The sequence below is a fragment of the Lodderomyces elongisporus genome, chromosome 3 (assembly GCF_030384665.1).
Source record: "Lodderomyces elongisporus chromosome 3, complete sequence".
Classification (NCBI taxonomy): domain Eukaryota; kingdom Fungi; phylum Ascomycota; class Pichiomycetes; order Serinales; family Debaryomycetaceae; genus Lodderomyces; species Lodderomyces elongisporus.
In genome coordinates this window covers 1,564,254-1,577,479 of record NC_083675.1, presented here as the reverse complement: position 1 = coordinate 1,577,479, position 13,226 = coordinate 1,564,254, and the positions used below count along the sequence as shown (strand labels likewise).

General features: G+C 36.8%; 5 protein-coding genes across 5 annotated transcripts; 2 read left to right on the top strand and 3 right to left on the bottom strand. All coding sequences in view use genetic code 12, as the record gives it.

Moving 5' to 3' along the window:
* Positions 1-39: 39 nt before the first annotated feature.
* Positions 40-885, bottom strand: CWC26 (Pre-mRNA-splicing factor cwc26; the record flags this gene model as incomplete). Its single annotated transcript, XM_001525434.1, has 1 exon — positions 40-885. The coding sequence occupies one exon, from the start codon at positions 883-885 to the stop codon at positions 40-42; it is 846 nt and encodes a 281-aa protein (XP_001525484.2).
* Positions 886-1,158: 273 nt separating this feature from the next.
* On the bottom strand, positions 1,159-2,460 carry NUP49 (Nucleoporin nup49/NSP49 (Nuclear pore protein nup49/NSP49); the record flags this gene model as incomplete). Its single annotated transcript, XM_001525433.2, has 1 exon — positions 1,159-2,460. The coding sequence occupies one exon, from the start codon at positions 2,458-2,460 to the stop codon at positions 1,159-1,161; it is 1,302 nt and encodes a 433-aa protein (XP_001525483.2).
* Positions 2,461-2,803: 343 nt separating this feature from the next.
* Positions 2,804-4,437, top strand: PVL30_002906 (uncharacterized protein; the record flags this gene model as incomplete). The annotated part of the gene is made up of 3 exons (XM_061119417.1): positions 2,804-4,219; positions 4,266-4,287; positions 4,421-4,437. 3 exons carry the CDS (start codon positions 2,804-2,806, stop codon positions 4,435-4,437), a joined length of 1,455 nt encoding a protein of 484 aa, XP_060975400.1.
* Positions 4,438-8,132: 3,695 nt separating this feature from the next.
* MPT5 (protein necessary for high temperature growth) lies at positions 8,133-11,366 on the top strand (the record flags this gene model as incomplete). The annotated part of the gene is made up of 1 exon (XM_001525431.2): positions 8,133-11,366. The coding sequence occupies one exon, from the start codon at positions 8,133-8,135 to the stop codon at positions 11,364-11,366; it is 3,234 nt and encodes a 1,077-aa protein (XP_001525481.2).
* Positions 11,367-12,134: 768 nt separating this feature from the next.
* On the bottom strand, positions 12,135-13,136 carry PVL30_002904 (uncharacterized protein; the record flags this gene model as incomplete). The annotated part of the gene is made up of 1 exon (XM_001525430.2): positions 12,135-13,136. One exon carries the CDS (start codon positions 13,134-13,136, stop codon positions 12,135-12,137), a length of 1,002 nt encoding a protein of 333 aa, XP_001525480.2.
* Positions 13,137-13,226: the final 90 nt, after the last annotated feature.

Here is a 13,226-nt window from a genome sequence, read left to right as displayed (position 1 = left end):
AGCAAAATAGGCAAATAGGCAAAACCCCAAGTTTGAAAATCAGTCGAAATCCAATTCGTAATCCTGATCAACTTTTGAACTCATCTTGTCATAGCTTTGCTCATTAATCTTCCGCAACATCAAACTTTCAAACCCATTGGACCGGTCTACGCCATCCCAGAAATAGCCTGCTGGTATATCGAATCTATTAGGCGGATTAATGCCTTTATTAAAAACAAACTTGGACTTTTCTATATCCTCGCTCTCGTTTTTTATTCTTCTACTTTCTTGGAAAACACTAACCGGATCTTCAAAGTTTTTATCTAAGCTTGATTTAAAGACACGTGTTTCTTGTTCTAATTGTTGTTGCTTTGATGAGCGAACTTCTATAGTTTCTTTTCGTCGCCTTTCTTCCTCTTTCCTCAATTCAAAGTCTCGTTGAGCCTCCTTTATGTCTATGATCTTACCCGAGGAGTCCCTAAAAATTGTTTCCGGTGCCTGATTAGACGGAGTTGTTTTGTTTTGAAAAGTTTGCTTTGCAATGGCATTGCTGCTCGAGTCTAAGGAGGACGGCTCGACAAGAGTTCCATTATCAATTCTCTTGAATCCTTTATTCTCCTTGACATTTTTTACAACAACAGGCCGAGATTCTTCGTCACCATAGATGGTATCCAAATCTGCAGAGTCAAGTGACGATACCAGCGCCAAAGCCGCTGATGAAGATAAAGATGTTGATGATGATGGTGGTGGCGGTGGAGGTTCGTGGAAAACCAGCTTCAGGATCCGAATATTTGATGGTACAGGTAGCCTCTTATCTCGTTTCTTATGCTTTATTTTAATCAGTTTCTTTTGCTTGTTCTCATCACCTCCTGATAAATATTTGGCCAAGTATTCCGCTCGGGACATGTTAATGTTGTATAAACAATGCTGTAGTGTAATGTGAACTATTATATACTATTATATGCTATTGTAAACGACTATAAACGATTGTAAACGATTGTATTTTTACGGCTTTTGCTGGAGGCTCAAAAATGAATACGATGGCTCGAAATTTACGCGCGCAAAATCAACTACAGGAAAATAGCAAACACTTAAATAATAAGTCTTTGGGTGCTTGTCATCAGAAATTCAGCAAGTTATTTAAAGTCTACTGAAATTATATTAATATTACAATGTTATCTACTTTTGCAATCTCTTCACCTCGTTGTGTAATTGGGCCATTGTTTCACAAAGCTCCATGAACAAGGCATATTGTGTCTTGATCACTTGAATAATGCTTGCCAAATTACCAAAACCTTCATTGCAATTTCGTTCAAGTCCATTGAGCACTACTTCTAATTCTGCAATTGTCTCTTCGTACAATCGAACCATTTCATGATAGTTTTTAATTTTTTTTATAAAAAACTCATTCAATTGGTATGAGCTAGATAGCTTTGTACCCGGAGTGCTTAATTGGATAATTAGTTGCATTATGTTATTGATATCCTCGGTGACTTCATTGTTCATGGTTTTCAAAGCCAGTAGCTGACTTGTGTCGAACTTCAAAGCTTGTTTTGTTGAAAGCAATTTGTTCTGAAGGTAGTTAATATCCTTGGGTATGGTCTCTACCAATTCATTATGTTTAGACATATCCGAATTCAATGTTGTAGCAATCAAATGCTGTGTATTGATATATGTGTCGAGCTGTTGCAATTCGTTCTTGATTTCGGGTGGCAAGTCACCAACTCTAGTCATAGCAGTGAGCTGGACCTGTTGTTGTTGTTGTTGTTGTTGTTGCTGAGGTTGCTGTTGCAATTGTTGTTGCAGACCAAAAAGTCCTCCGCCAGAAGTAGCAGGTTTATTGCCAAATAAGCCTCCTCCGCTAGATTGCGTATTGGATGAACCAAATAAACCTCCACTATTAGACTGATTAGAAGTGTTGTTGCCAAAGAGGCCACCACTGGACTGTGTTGTATTAGAACTGTTTCCACCAAATAGCCCACTTGAGGGTTTACCAGTTTGAGTATTGCCAAATAGTCCTCCACCACTTGTACCTCCAGTATTTCCAAAAAGTCCACTCGATGCAGGTTTGTTAGCTCCAAAGAGCCCCGTACTAGTACCAGTGCCTTGTCCTGTCAGTTGTTGATTAGATTGGCCAAAAAGCCCGCCAGCGGTAGTCGATGGCTGGTTTTGCTGATTCTGTTGACCACCAAAAAGTCCTCCGGATGTTCCTGTTGTCCCACTTTGATTCTGACCAAACAACCCACCACCTGTACCAATATTAGTAGCGCCAGGATTACTTCCAAAAAGTCCACCACTTGTATTACCTTGTTGTGTATTGGATTGTCCAAAGAGACCTCCGGTTGATGTTGCTGGTTTGGCGCCAAACAAACCACCACCACCACCACCATTACCACCACTTGCAGTACCGATGTTTGTATTTGTGTTTGAAGAGCCGAATCCTCCAAATGAAGAGCTTGGCTTTGATGCTTGACCAAACATTGATTGAGTTTTTCTTTTTCTTTTTCTTCTTGTTGCTGTTGTTTGGAGTTTTTGACCCTTTTCTTTCTATTCTGTGTACTTGATTAAAGGAGAAATGATGTGTGGATTGATTGTTGATGATGAGATTTCCAGATGGTCAAAAAGAAATAAAGATCGCGAAATCTAAGTTAATTTTTTTTTTCTTTGTATATATACATATAAACACAGGAAATATTGCGCTCGCTTGTTTATACACCACTGTTGTAGTTTGTTTAATTCGAATAACTACAACTAGAATAACACTTGATGAGAACGTAATAATTCGAACCGGTTCCTTTTTTTCTTTCTTAACAATTTCAATGGTATGACTAAACTATCATCCCAATTTGTATCGGACTTACATGAACGAATTGAACATGAATTTGAACGTTGTTGCGAAAAATTGAGGTCTGAGAATGAGCAATTGCAAGATGAAGTACGTCTCTTGAAGAATACAATTCAGTTACAGGCTAAAGAGATAGAAAAGTTGAAACTGCAGCAGACAGAACCACAGCAGCTAGAACCACAGCAGCCGGGACTACTACAACAGCAACAGCAGCAGCAACGACGGAAGCAACAATCAGCAAGAAGTGGTTCTGATTTGCTTTCGTTATCCCCCGCTAAGAGTTTGATTTCACTTACCACTTATGTGTCTCCCAAGACTGATGGAGATAAATATGATGGTAGTAATGGATATAGTGCAAATGCGGACCTTGTTGCAAAAACAAGCACAAACTCAAATTCAAGCTCAAACACAAGGTTAGGAATACGGACAAAGCCTATATTTGATAATGTTTTACCCACACAATATAGTGATTCAGAAGAGGAATTGTTTCCGCAATCGCAGTCTCCAACGGCTAAGCGCACTAGGAGGTCTAGTCTGCGTTGTGAGGGGGGACTGTCGCAAAGCTCAATCAAGCTCAGTCCTCAAAGAGAGTCATCGCCAATGAGAAACGAGTTGGGTCCTGCAAGAAAGGTTTCGAAATTGAATAGGGAAGATGCGACTCGTTTTGATTTACTCCGAGGTAAACTTGGGGAGATTAGTAAACCCGAATTGTGTCTACGGCAAGATTCAGATGCTATATCGAAACTAGTCAATGTTGAAAACAATGATGAGCATTGGGCAAAGGATGTTGTAGATGAATTTGCGGATACAGTAGATCAAGTAAAATGTGGTAGGGACGATGGATTTGAGAGTGAATGTTTTTCTGAAAATGAAGGAGAAATTTCAGATTCCCAAAAAGATTATGAGGCGCAAGAGTTATTTACGACTCTGCCAACTTCTCAAGCACCGGTCTCTTTTCCCAAAGAGTTGAAAACTGTGTTGCAAAAGCGTCAATATCTCACTGAGTACATAACTGAAAAGTTTGTTCAAGATCCTAATTTCAAAATCAACTTGACCAATCACCCAATTAAGCTTATTTCGTGGGATTTTAGTGACTTTGTGCCCAATGAGAACTACAAGCCGGGTAAGTTGAGTCAAATGATTAAACGTAATGGGATTATGGATGAGCGCAAGTTTGAGCAGTACAAGGCATTTTACAATTTACCACAAGATCAAAATTTTGAGGATAAGGTGCTGCAAATCTTTGACAAGTTTCAGTCGCCTCCAGGTTTCATGAAGCTGGGGTTTCCTAGTACGCAGGAGCTAGTTGAGAGAAGGAAATTGGTTAATGCGCGACAGGAGAATAGGGTGAGACGAAGAATCAAAAGTTGCACTAAAGTGGAAGATGGGACACAAGTGGGTGAGTATATTTTTAGTTTGGGGATTCTTAACAGCTATGTAGTTCTGGGAAGGTGGTTTGTGGAGTAAATCGGAAGCTGGTGCATAGCCATAACTAGAGGTTTTTTTTTTTTGGTAGAATTAGAATTAGAATTAGAATTAGAATTAGAGGTAGAACTAAAGCTAAAACTAGAATTAGCATTGGAGCTGGGCACCAAGATAATTATGACAACTAGGCATATGAATCATTACATTTGAACCTCTCGAGGGTGGTGAGAAACATTTCAATAAGAAGGTAGTCTTTATATCGTGATAGTTGGTATATATATATATATATATATATATATATATATATCTTTACTACTTGGTTGGTACTTCCTCGTCTTCCCTTTTTTTTGAGTTCTTTTACGTTGTGCAAGTTCCACAATTTGTGTTCCAGACTTTTCTTTGTTTTGTTTTCCTTTATTTTTGTGTTTCTCTTGAAACCAGGAATGCAAGAAAACAGAGGAAACAAAAAATGTCTGACGGTAGATCATTAGGATTATACTTATATATATATATACATACATAAAATAATAATAATAAAAATAATAAGTACACACCTTAAGTCAGACACATATAAGAAAGTGACCCTCTCACCCAAAATAGAAAAGGGATGTTGGCTTTGTTTGTAATATATACATATATACATATATATATATATATGTGTGTGTGTGTGTGTGTCAAGTTTCTCTTTTTCTAAATTTTTGTCTGATATTGTTGACCCACGAAATTAAAAATATATGTAAAAAAAAATTACAAAATAATTGTACCTCCCTTTCCCATGACACTATTCTTGTGCAAATAGACACAAGACGAGATATCTATAATAATAATTATCTATGGGTAGTAGCAGAGGCCAAAATATGGAAATAGTAAAGTTTATTAGAGAAGTGAGAAAAAACAGAGAGTGAGGAAAGGGAAAAGACACAAGACACAAGACACAAGACACAGGACACAGGACACAGGACACAGGTCTTTTCTTGTTTCAAATCAGACACCAGACACCAGAAATTCCTAATTCCTATTTTTCATCCCCAACGCAACAACAAAAAGCAGATAGTTGAAGCAAGGTTATATACTTGTGTGTTTATATATTGACACCTTAACCAAAGGTTTTGAACCACACACCTTCCCACTTTTTTTTGTTTGGTTTGTTTTCTCTAATTTTCTTTTTATTTCCCCATTTACAAAATCCTAAAGACCTCTGGTATCTCATATAGTAAATATATATATTGCAATGATGAATATAAATCTGCTGTCAGTGGAGAGCGCAAGCAATGAGCCAGACATTGTAATATTAATATATAAAAAAAAATAAAAAAATAAAAATAAATAAAATAAAACAGAAACTCTAACATTTGTGTCACAAGCAAAAGAAAAAAAAAATTTTTGAAATCCTCATCAAGCTTTAAACTCATACAATGAATATCTCTATATATTTTTCCCCTCGTCTCAACCAAACATGTGGATAAATATACATATTACTCCAGTTACCATCCACGAGTATTTCTTATAAAAGACGGGTCTGTTTGGTTTAGTGACATTGTAGAAAGTGCTGTTTGAAGAATTAACTCGTGCTATTCTACTTCTCCAATATGTTTCTGTCTTTCCTTTACTTCATTTTGATGTCGGCTTTTAGCTTCGTCAAGCCTAAATTAGAATGCTCCTCTACAAAAACAAAAATATTAATAATTAACGTTGTACGTTATATAGAGGTTAAGGTAGTTTACAAATAGGACGCCGCACAATATACTTGTTTTGGAAATGCTATGTTACAAAATCAATAAATCCTGTTTTGACGGGTTCGGTCTTTTTTTTTCTTTCTTTTTTTCTTTTTTTTCTCCCCTTTCAATTTTTACACAAAACCCAAAAAAGTAAAGAAAAAAATAAAGAAACGCAATGATATCCCAATCTTTGATCTGATGTGCCACGGTCTCTACATTAAGCTCAATTGTATAAGAAATCATCACACTGGCAAATAATCTCTACAAACACACATACATTTAATACAATTCAAAGAGAATGAAATAAAAATGTATATATATACTTACGAATACAACATATATTCAAAACAACATGAGATACGTTGAAACTTGAATAGTGGCAGCTGGAACATGTAGGATCCTATTTTTCATTACACGATGCGAGTGGGAGTGGACTACATTTTGACTCACTGACAAAACTCACGACGGAGAGCAAGAACAAAAAAAAAAAAAAAGAAAAAAGAACAAGGCACTCCCTCAATATTTTGCTGTTTCCTTTTGTAATTTCTTTGGTATACATGTCTCTCTCATCCTCTGTCTCTCTGTCTCCTTTCACACATACTCTTAGTGTCCTTAGCTTCCTCCCCTATTATGTGCGTATGTACAACACTGAGAGACTGTGTAACCTTTTTTTTCATTTTTTCATTTTTTTTCTTTTTGTTACGAGAACTGCACAGAGAACAAAGAGCTGTATATGACATTGGGCCACCTTTTTCTTTCTTTCTTTCTTTCTTTCTTTCTTTCTTTTATTTTCTTCCTTTCTTTCTTGGTGGTTGGCGGGTGGGTGAGAAGGAGGAGGAGGAAGAAGCATGCTAGACTTCATAGAGGAAAGACGAGAGACGCAGTGTGTCTGCTAAGCACACAAAATTTTCTTCTTTCAATCTTCAAGGGAAACGTACATGTTTGTCAACCAACAATCACCTTAATGCAGAATAAGACATCAACAAGAGAGAAGGAGGACAACTCCTTCCACATATAAATTTTGCTAGAACTTACTTAATATATACTCCATAAGCTGTGTCTCAACACTGAATAATTAAAATATAGCATCTTGTTTCTGATTCACTATTTATTTCTATCTACTTTATTTTTTACAATTCCTATTCAAAAAAGGAAAAAAATGAAAAAAAAGAAAGGATTCTGTATAATATATATATATATATAAAGTCTTTCCTATTAGCATTTAAATGACTGAAATTTACCTTCATAATATAGAGCTTACGTAATATATTATTCGAGTAAGAACTCCTTTTTTTTATGTATTTTCGTCTGTCTTTTTTTATTTTATTTTATTTTATTTTTATTATTTTTTTTTTTTCTCTTTCTTTCCATACAGTGTCGTTCTGTTGTAGTACTGCTTTAGTGGCGGTGGTAGCACTAGCACTAGCAGCAGTAGTAATAATAATAATAATAGCTATTTCTATTATAGTCTAGCTGACTGACTGTCTTTTGTCCACATACATACATACAATACAATACAATTCAAATATCTACCTTTATTCACCACCAATTTCAATTTTTTTTATTTTAAAAAAGAACACACAAGTTCTAAAGGATAATTCACACGTTCAACATCTGCAGCAACAATATCATTACCAGACACTAATAGTAACAACACCGGTTTTAGTTAACACCCTATAACACAACAGACAGAAGAAAATTAAATAAACCTATAAAGGAGCAGCGATTAATCTTTCGCGTACAATCCATTACATCTTTTCTCCCCAATTTCCCAATTTCCCACTAACAACATTACCAAATCTTCCTCCTCCTCCTCCTCCTTCTTCTCCTTCTTCTTCTTCAATCTTTTCTCCTCTATCCCCAAATAAGAACACCACCATCCTACCATGTCGTCAAGATACACCCATTCCTTTGATCAAAATCAAAATCACACTCACCACCACCACCACAACCTATCCATCAACTCAATCAACTCATTCTTTGAACCATCTACACCACCAAGCCAAAATCTCACTAATCACTTGGGTAATGGCGTAAGTGAAGATTCAAACAATATAGCATTGCGTGCACAAAGTTTACAACAGCAAGTGGTGAAAACACCTCAAACTTCTGCAACAAATTCATCAAACTCATCAGCATCAGCATCTACAGCAAACACATCTTATATGCACAATAGGAGTCTATCTTTTAATGGATCATTTATCAAAATTGGTAGTAATAATGTTACAAGTGGAATTACACACAATGGGAAATCAGCATTGTGGGATACTTCAAACAAACTAAATCAGCATCTCAACTTGCCAAATTTCGCCTTGGACAACAACGAAGTATTATCAACACCACTAGCATTACCCCAGGCGCCAGCAGTACCTCAAACACCAGCAGTTGCTGCACCACCCCAGCCAACTCAACTTGCATCAACGCCTGGCCCGGCCCCATCTTCCCACATCCACTATGAAAGAACCAAGTCCTCCACTCCCTTTCAAAATTTGCCACAATACACGACTTTGGATGAAAGAAGCCTTGCTCATAATAACTTTAATGTTACCCACCACAACCAACAACAACAACAACAACAACAACAACAGCACCAACAACAACAACAGCAGAACCAACAACAACAACAACTGCAAACCCCAAAGCATCATACTTTGCCTAAAAATAATGTTATTCCTGGTGACAATGAATTATCCACTACAAAAAATAAGGATAATTTATTAAAGGCACATTATAATGGCTCAGATGCTACTTTAAATGGAAGTTTAAAGCTCGGTGGAGTTTCGAGCGACGTAAACTCTTTGTCATCAGCTTCTACTCCACCTCCTGCATCTCTAAGCAATAAAGTTTTCAACACTTTGGACTCTCACTTGGACTCTCACTTGGACTCCCATACTCAGCCCCATGCGAGTCTGTTCACTGCTGCACAAAAGATTGACAAAGATTACCTAATTTCAATAGGCAAAGTTCCCTTAAACCAACTCAAACCACAAATATTAAAGTTGGCAAAGGACCAATATGGCTGCCGCTTTTTGCAAAAGAAAATTGATGAAAATTTGATCCTCAACTACCAAGCGCGATTAAACAATTTCACCATTATCTTTGACGAAATTCATTCGCACATGTACGAATTGATTATAGATCCGTTTGGTAACTATTTGGTGCAGAAGATGATTGCTTATTGCAATCAGAGCAATTTGGATATGATCTTGGACACTTTGCAATTCAACTTGTTCAAAATATCGGTCAACCAGCACGGTACCAGGGCATTGCAAAAGATCATCGACAGTTTGAGCACTAATGCACAACTCAATGTATTGATTAGAGGCTTGAAACCGCATATTATCGATCTCATCAAGGACTTGAATGGAAACCATGTTATACAAAAAATATTGAACAAGTATGAGCCTGCTGACTGCCAATTCATATATGACTCAATCATTGAAGACTTGTACATTGTTGCAACACACAAGCACGGATGTTGCGTTTTGCAGAAATGCCTTAATCACGTTACCCCTGCTCAATTGAATCAGTTCTCGCTGGCAATATTGCAATATGATAATTTCAAAGTATTGATCAATGACCAATTCGGAAACTATGTTTTGCAATACTTGATTTCAATCAACTCACTTGAAGTAAGTTTCCAAGTACTTCAAAACTTTCACCAATATGGAATAATGAACTTGTGTAATTCAAAGTTTAGTTCGAATGTTGTTGAAAAGTATTTGAAGAACTGTTATAACAATGAATCAGTTAATGTTGCTTTTGCCAATCTCAAGTTTGACTTGATTTATAGAATCTTGATTGATGATTTGAACACACTTATCAACGATCCGTTTGGTAATTATGTCATTCAAACATTGATTGATTTCTTAGTCAATCCAAGAGTGAACTATGATAATGTTGAAAAACTCGCAATTTTGTTGAACAATGATGCAGCAAAGGAAGACTATCTTGCTTGTCATAATCTTCAGGTTGCAATAATAAAATCATGGTTTCAAAATTGCAAAATTGTTTCATCCTTTGGCAAACGTATCCAGTCAAAGATTAACACTATATTGAACAACGACGCCATATCCTTGAAACCAATGAACTTTAATGGTAATGGTAGCGGCAACAACCACAACAGCCACAACAACAATGGCAACAATGGCAACCACAGCACCACTAACGGCAACCTCAACCTCAACAGCAACAGAAGAGCCAGTCAAATGAATGCCAATGGTGAATTTGTTGAAAATGGAAGCTCCTTTGTCAAACAATCAAAGCCACACACACAGCCTCATTACCAACAACAAACTCAGCATGTGTTCAATAACCCTTATCACGCACAAACTAACTCTCAAGGTAGATATTCAAGTATGGATCGTTCAAGGCGCCAAGGTCAAGCAACCCAAAATTTCCAGTCCATACCTTACCGAAACAGTTTATCTCACCTTGATATTAGAAATGGTGGTGGATTCTTGGAGTATGGGTTTCCAGCAAGAAATGCGGCAGATTTTAACAACCCTTTATTAATCGGTAATGTATTATCTAGAGGTCCATCGATGAAGCTGGTTGCTGCTACCAACACTAATAGTAGCTCGAGTAGCTACAATAACAGTACCGATAACAAAAATAATAACAACCAGTTTAATTCCACCACTCCTACCAACAGCAACAATAACAATAACAATAACAATAATAACATTAGGTATGATGAGAACTCCTTCTACCAGCAAGTAGCTAGCAATATGAAAAGATTTTCAGTGCCAACTGCCAAGGTTGCCCCTGATTTGAGTAGGTCTGGCAGTACCAACTCCCCCAACCAGTCTCATGATTTCAACGCTGGTGGTGATGATTTTCATAAAATGGGAAATTATGAAGTTAGTAGAAATGGGAGCGTATCTTCTTTAAACTTTAATTCACATTTAGCTACTAGCAATAGTACTACTACTGCCAACTACAAACACAGCAACACAGGTACCGCTAATGTGCCTTATACAACTCAGCATTCAGCATCATTCCAACCAAATTCTAATGGTACTTTTACCCCACAACACCTGCATCAATCGTCAATCTCCTCTGTGCATCAACAAGTTTATCCACAGGGAGAAGACAAAACAGGCGATTTGTTTAACAACAATAACAACCGTATTAATACAAGTTTTAATTCAGTTCATAACACCAATTGGCCAATACAAACATTGCCATTACCTCATCAACCACAAAATCACCAACAGCAGCAGCAACAACAACCATACGAAGCTGCTGTAGCTCCACCACAGAGTCACTTGAAGGTTGCGCAAGCACAAAATTATTTCCATAGCCCCGTATATCATACACATACTCCTTCGTGGTCACCAATGACTTCTTCTGTCCAAGAAAAATCTGTTTACGGAGGTGGTGCACAACCATGGTGATTGAGTATGGCAGTGGCCGACGTTGTTTGTATTGATCCAATTGCATATTCCTTTTCTTTTGGCTTGCATCTTTTTATTGTGATATAACGTATACCAGTCTCGGGCAAACAGAGATACAGAAATTGATAATTTTTTGTGCTTTGCTTGCTACAGTAGTAATTTAACTGTTTTATTCTTTTTTAGTTTTTTATTTTAAGTATATGTATAAGTTTAAGTTCAGTTGTTCTTTTTTTTTATTTTCTTTTACACTATATGTTTCTTTTTCACTATATTTCTCGTGCTTTAGCAATGTGAAGGCACTCTAACCTATCTATTTTTTTTACCCAGCACGTGATATATTAAGCAGCGATCCACTTTTTGTTTCCACATTAGGCAATAGGAATTGCGGAGATGAAGCGCAAATTTTACACACAACTCCTTTTTGTGCTGCAGATTGGGCTTCGCCTTTTTCAGTTTTTTCTTTTTTCTGCTCAATTGCTGCAAATTTCGCGATTCATTGACGATTCTCGAATTTTTTTTTTTTTTGCAGCAAATCATTCAGAAAAGAGAGGTTTTTCTATGTACACGTGGTAGCGTCCTGATTATATAAGCAATGCACATATCATGTATAAGCAATTACAAATGCAATTTTGGATAACTCAAGTTCCATAGGCGGGTTGTTGGGACAGAATAGAACAAAAGCTAGGCAAAGAGTAATTTTATTTTTCTTTTATTTTTCTTTTATTTTTCTTTTTTGGGTTCATACATGATAGTTTTGATTTTCTCCAACTACAAGTCATTGATAAACAGTGTCACTGAATCAACAAGAGTATCAATAGCCTCTGTTGGAGAACCATCACCAAGATCGTGTTTTCCACCAGGGATGATACGACTATAATTACTCCAATACTTTTGTGGAGTGATTGTTCTCCATCTCTGAATCAATTCCTCCTTGTTGACATGACTCGACACAAACTGATCGTTTCCAGAGTATAGGACTAAGAGAGGTGTTTGGACTTTACCAAATGTTTGCTGAAAATCGTCATCAGTCAAATAGGATGAAAAGTAGTCGTCATCGCCTTTCTTGCTCACCAATGAGTGGAAACGATAAGCGGTTATCGGAGTGTTGAAGGACAATTTTCTAAATTTTTCAGGTAAAATTTCTTTTCCTCTACCTTGAGCAATATACTCGTCGTAAACTTCTTTTGTCAAAGCATCAAAGTCGATATTTTTGTGGTCTGCTCTAAAGGCTTCTTGGTCAGATACAGATGCTTGCAATATCGCACCTTGAATTTCATACTTTTCGGTGTCGTTTGGGTTGTAATCAACGGAAGATGAAGATGACGATGACGATGACGACAATAGGTCAGCAGCACCAGCACCAATCAATACATTTGTCAAATAATGCATTGAGTTTTGGCATCCCGTAGAGTGACCCATAAGTACTATGTTTTTCCTATTCCCACCATTCTTAGACCTAAAATATTCAATCGCCTTCTTCAATTGCTTTGAATCCCTCTCCAAAGTAGAAGTGCCCCATCCGTTGTATGCCGAGCTCAAAAGCACCTGTGCTACATTCCACTTGCCTTGATTCTTGGATTGAAACCGAGCAGCAGCTTGTGCTAAAGAAGGAATATACGGTACATTAAGTAAACCGTTGCCTAATCCTCCAATGAACAAAATGAGGTTCTCAGTTCTCTCTCCAGTGTATTCTGTTATTTCAAACGCAGTCAAATTAAAGCCATAGGTATGCAAAACACCTACTTGAGGTGGAACGTTGCTCAATGACATCACCTAGAAAGTCAAAAATGATATATATATATATATATACCAATTGATTTTATCAATTACAACTAACGGTCCGAAACTTTGGAATTTATA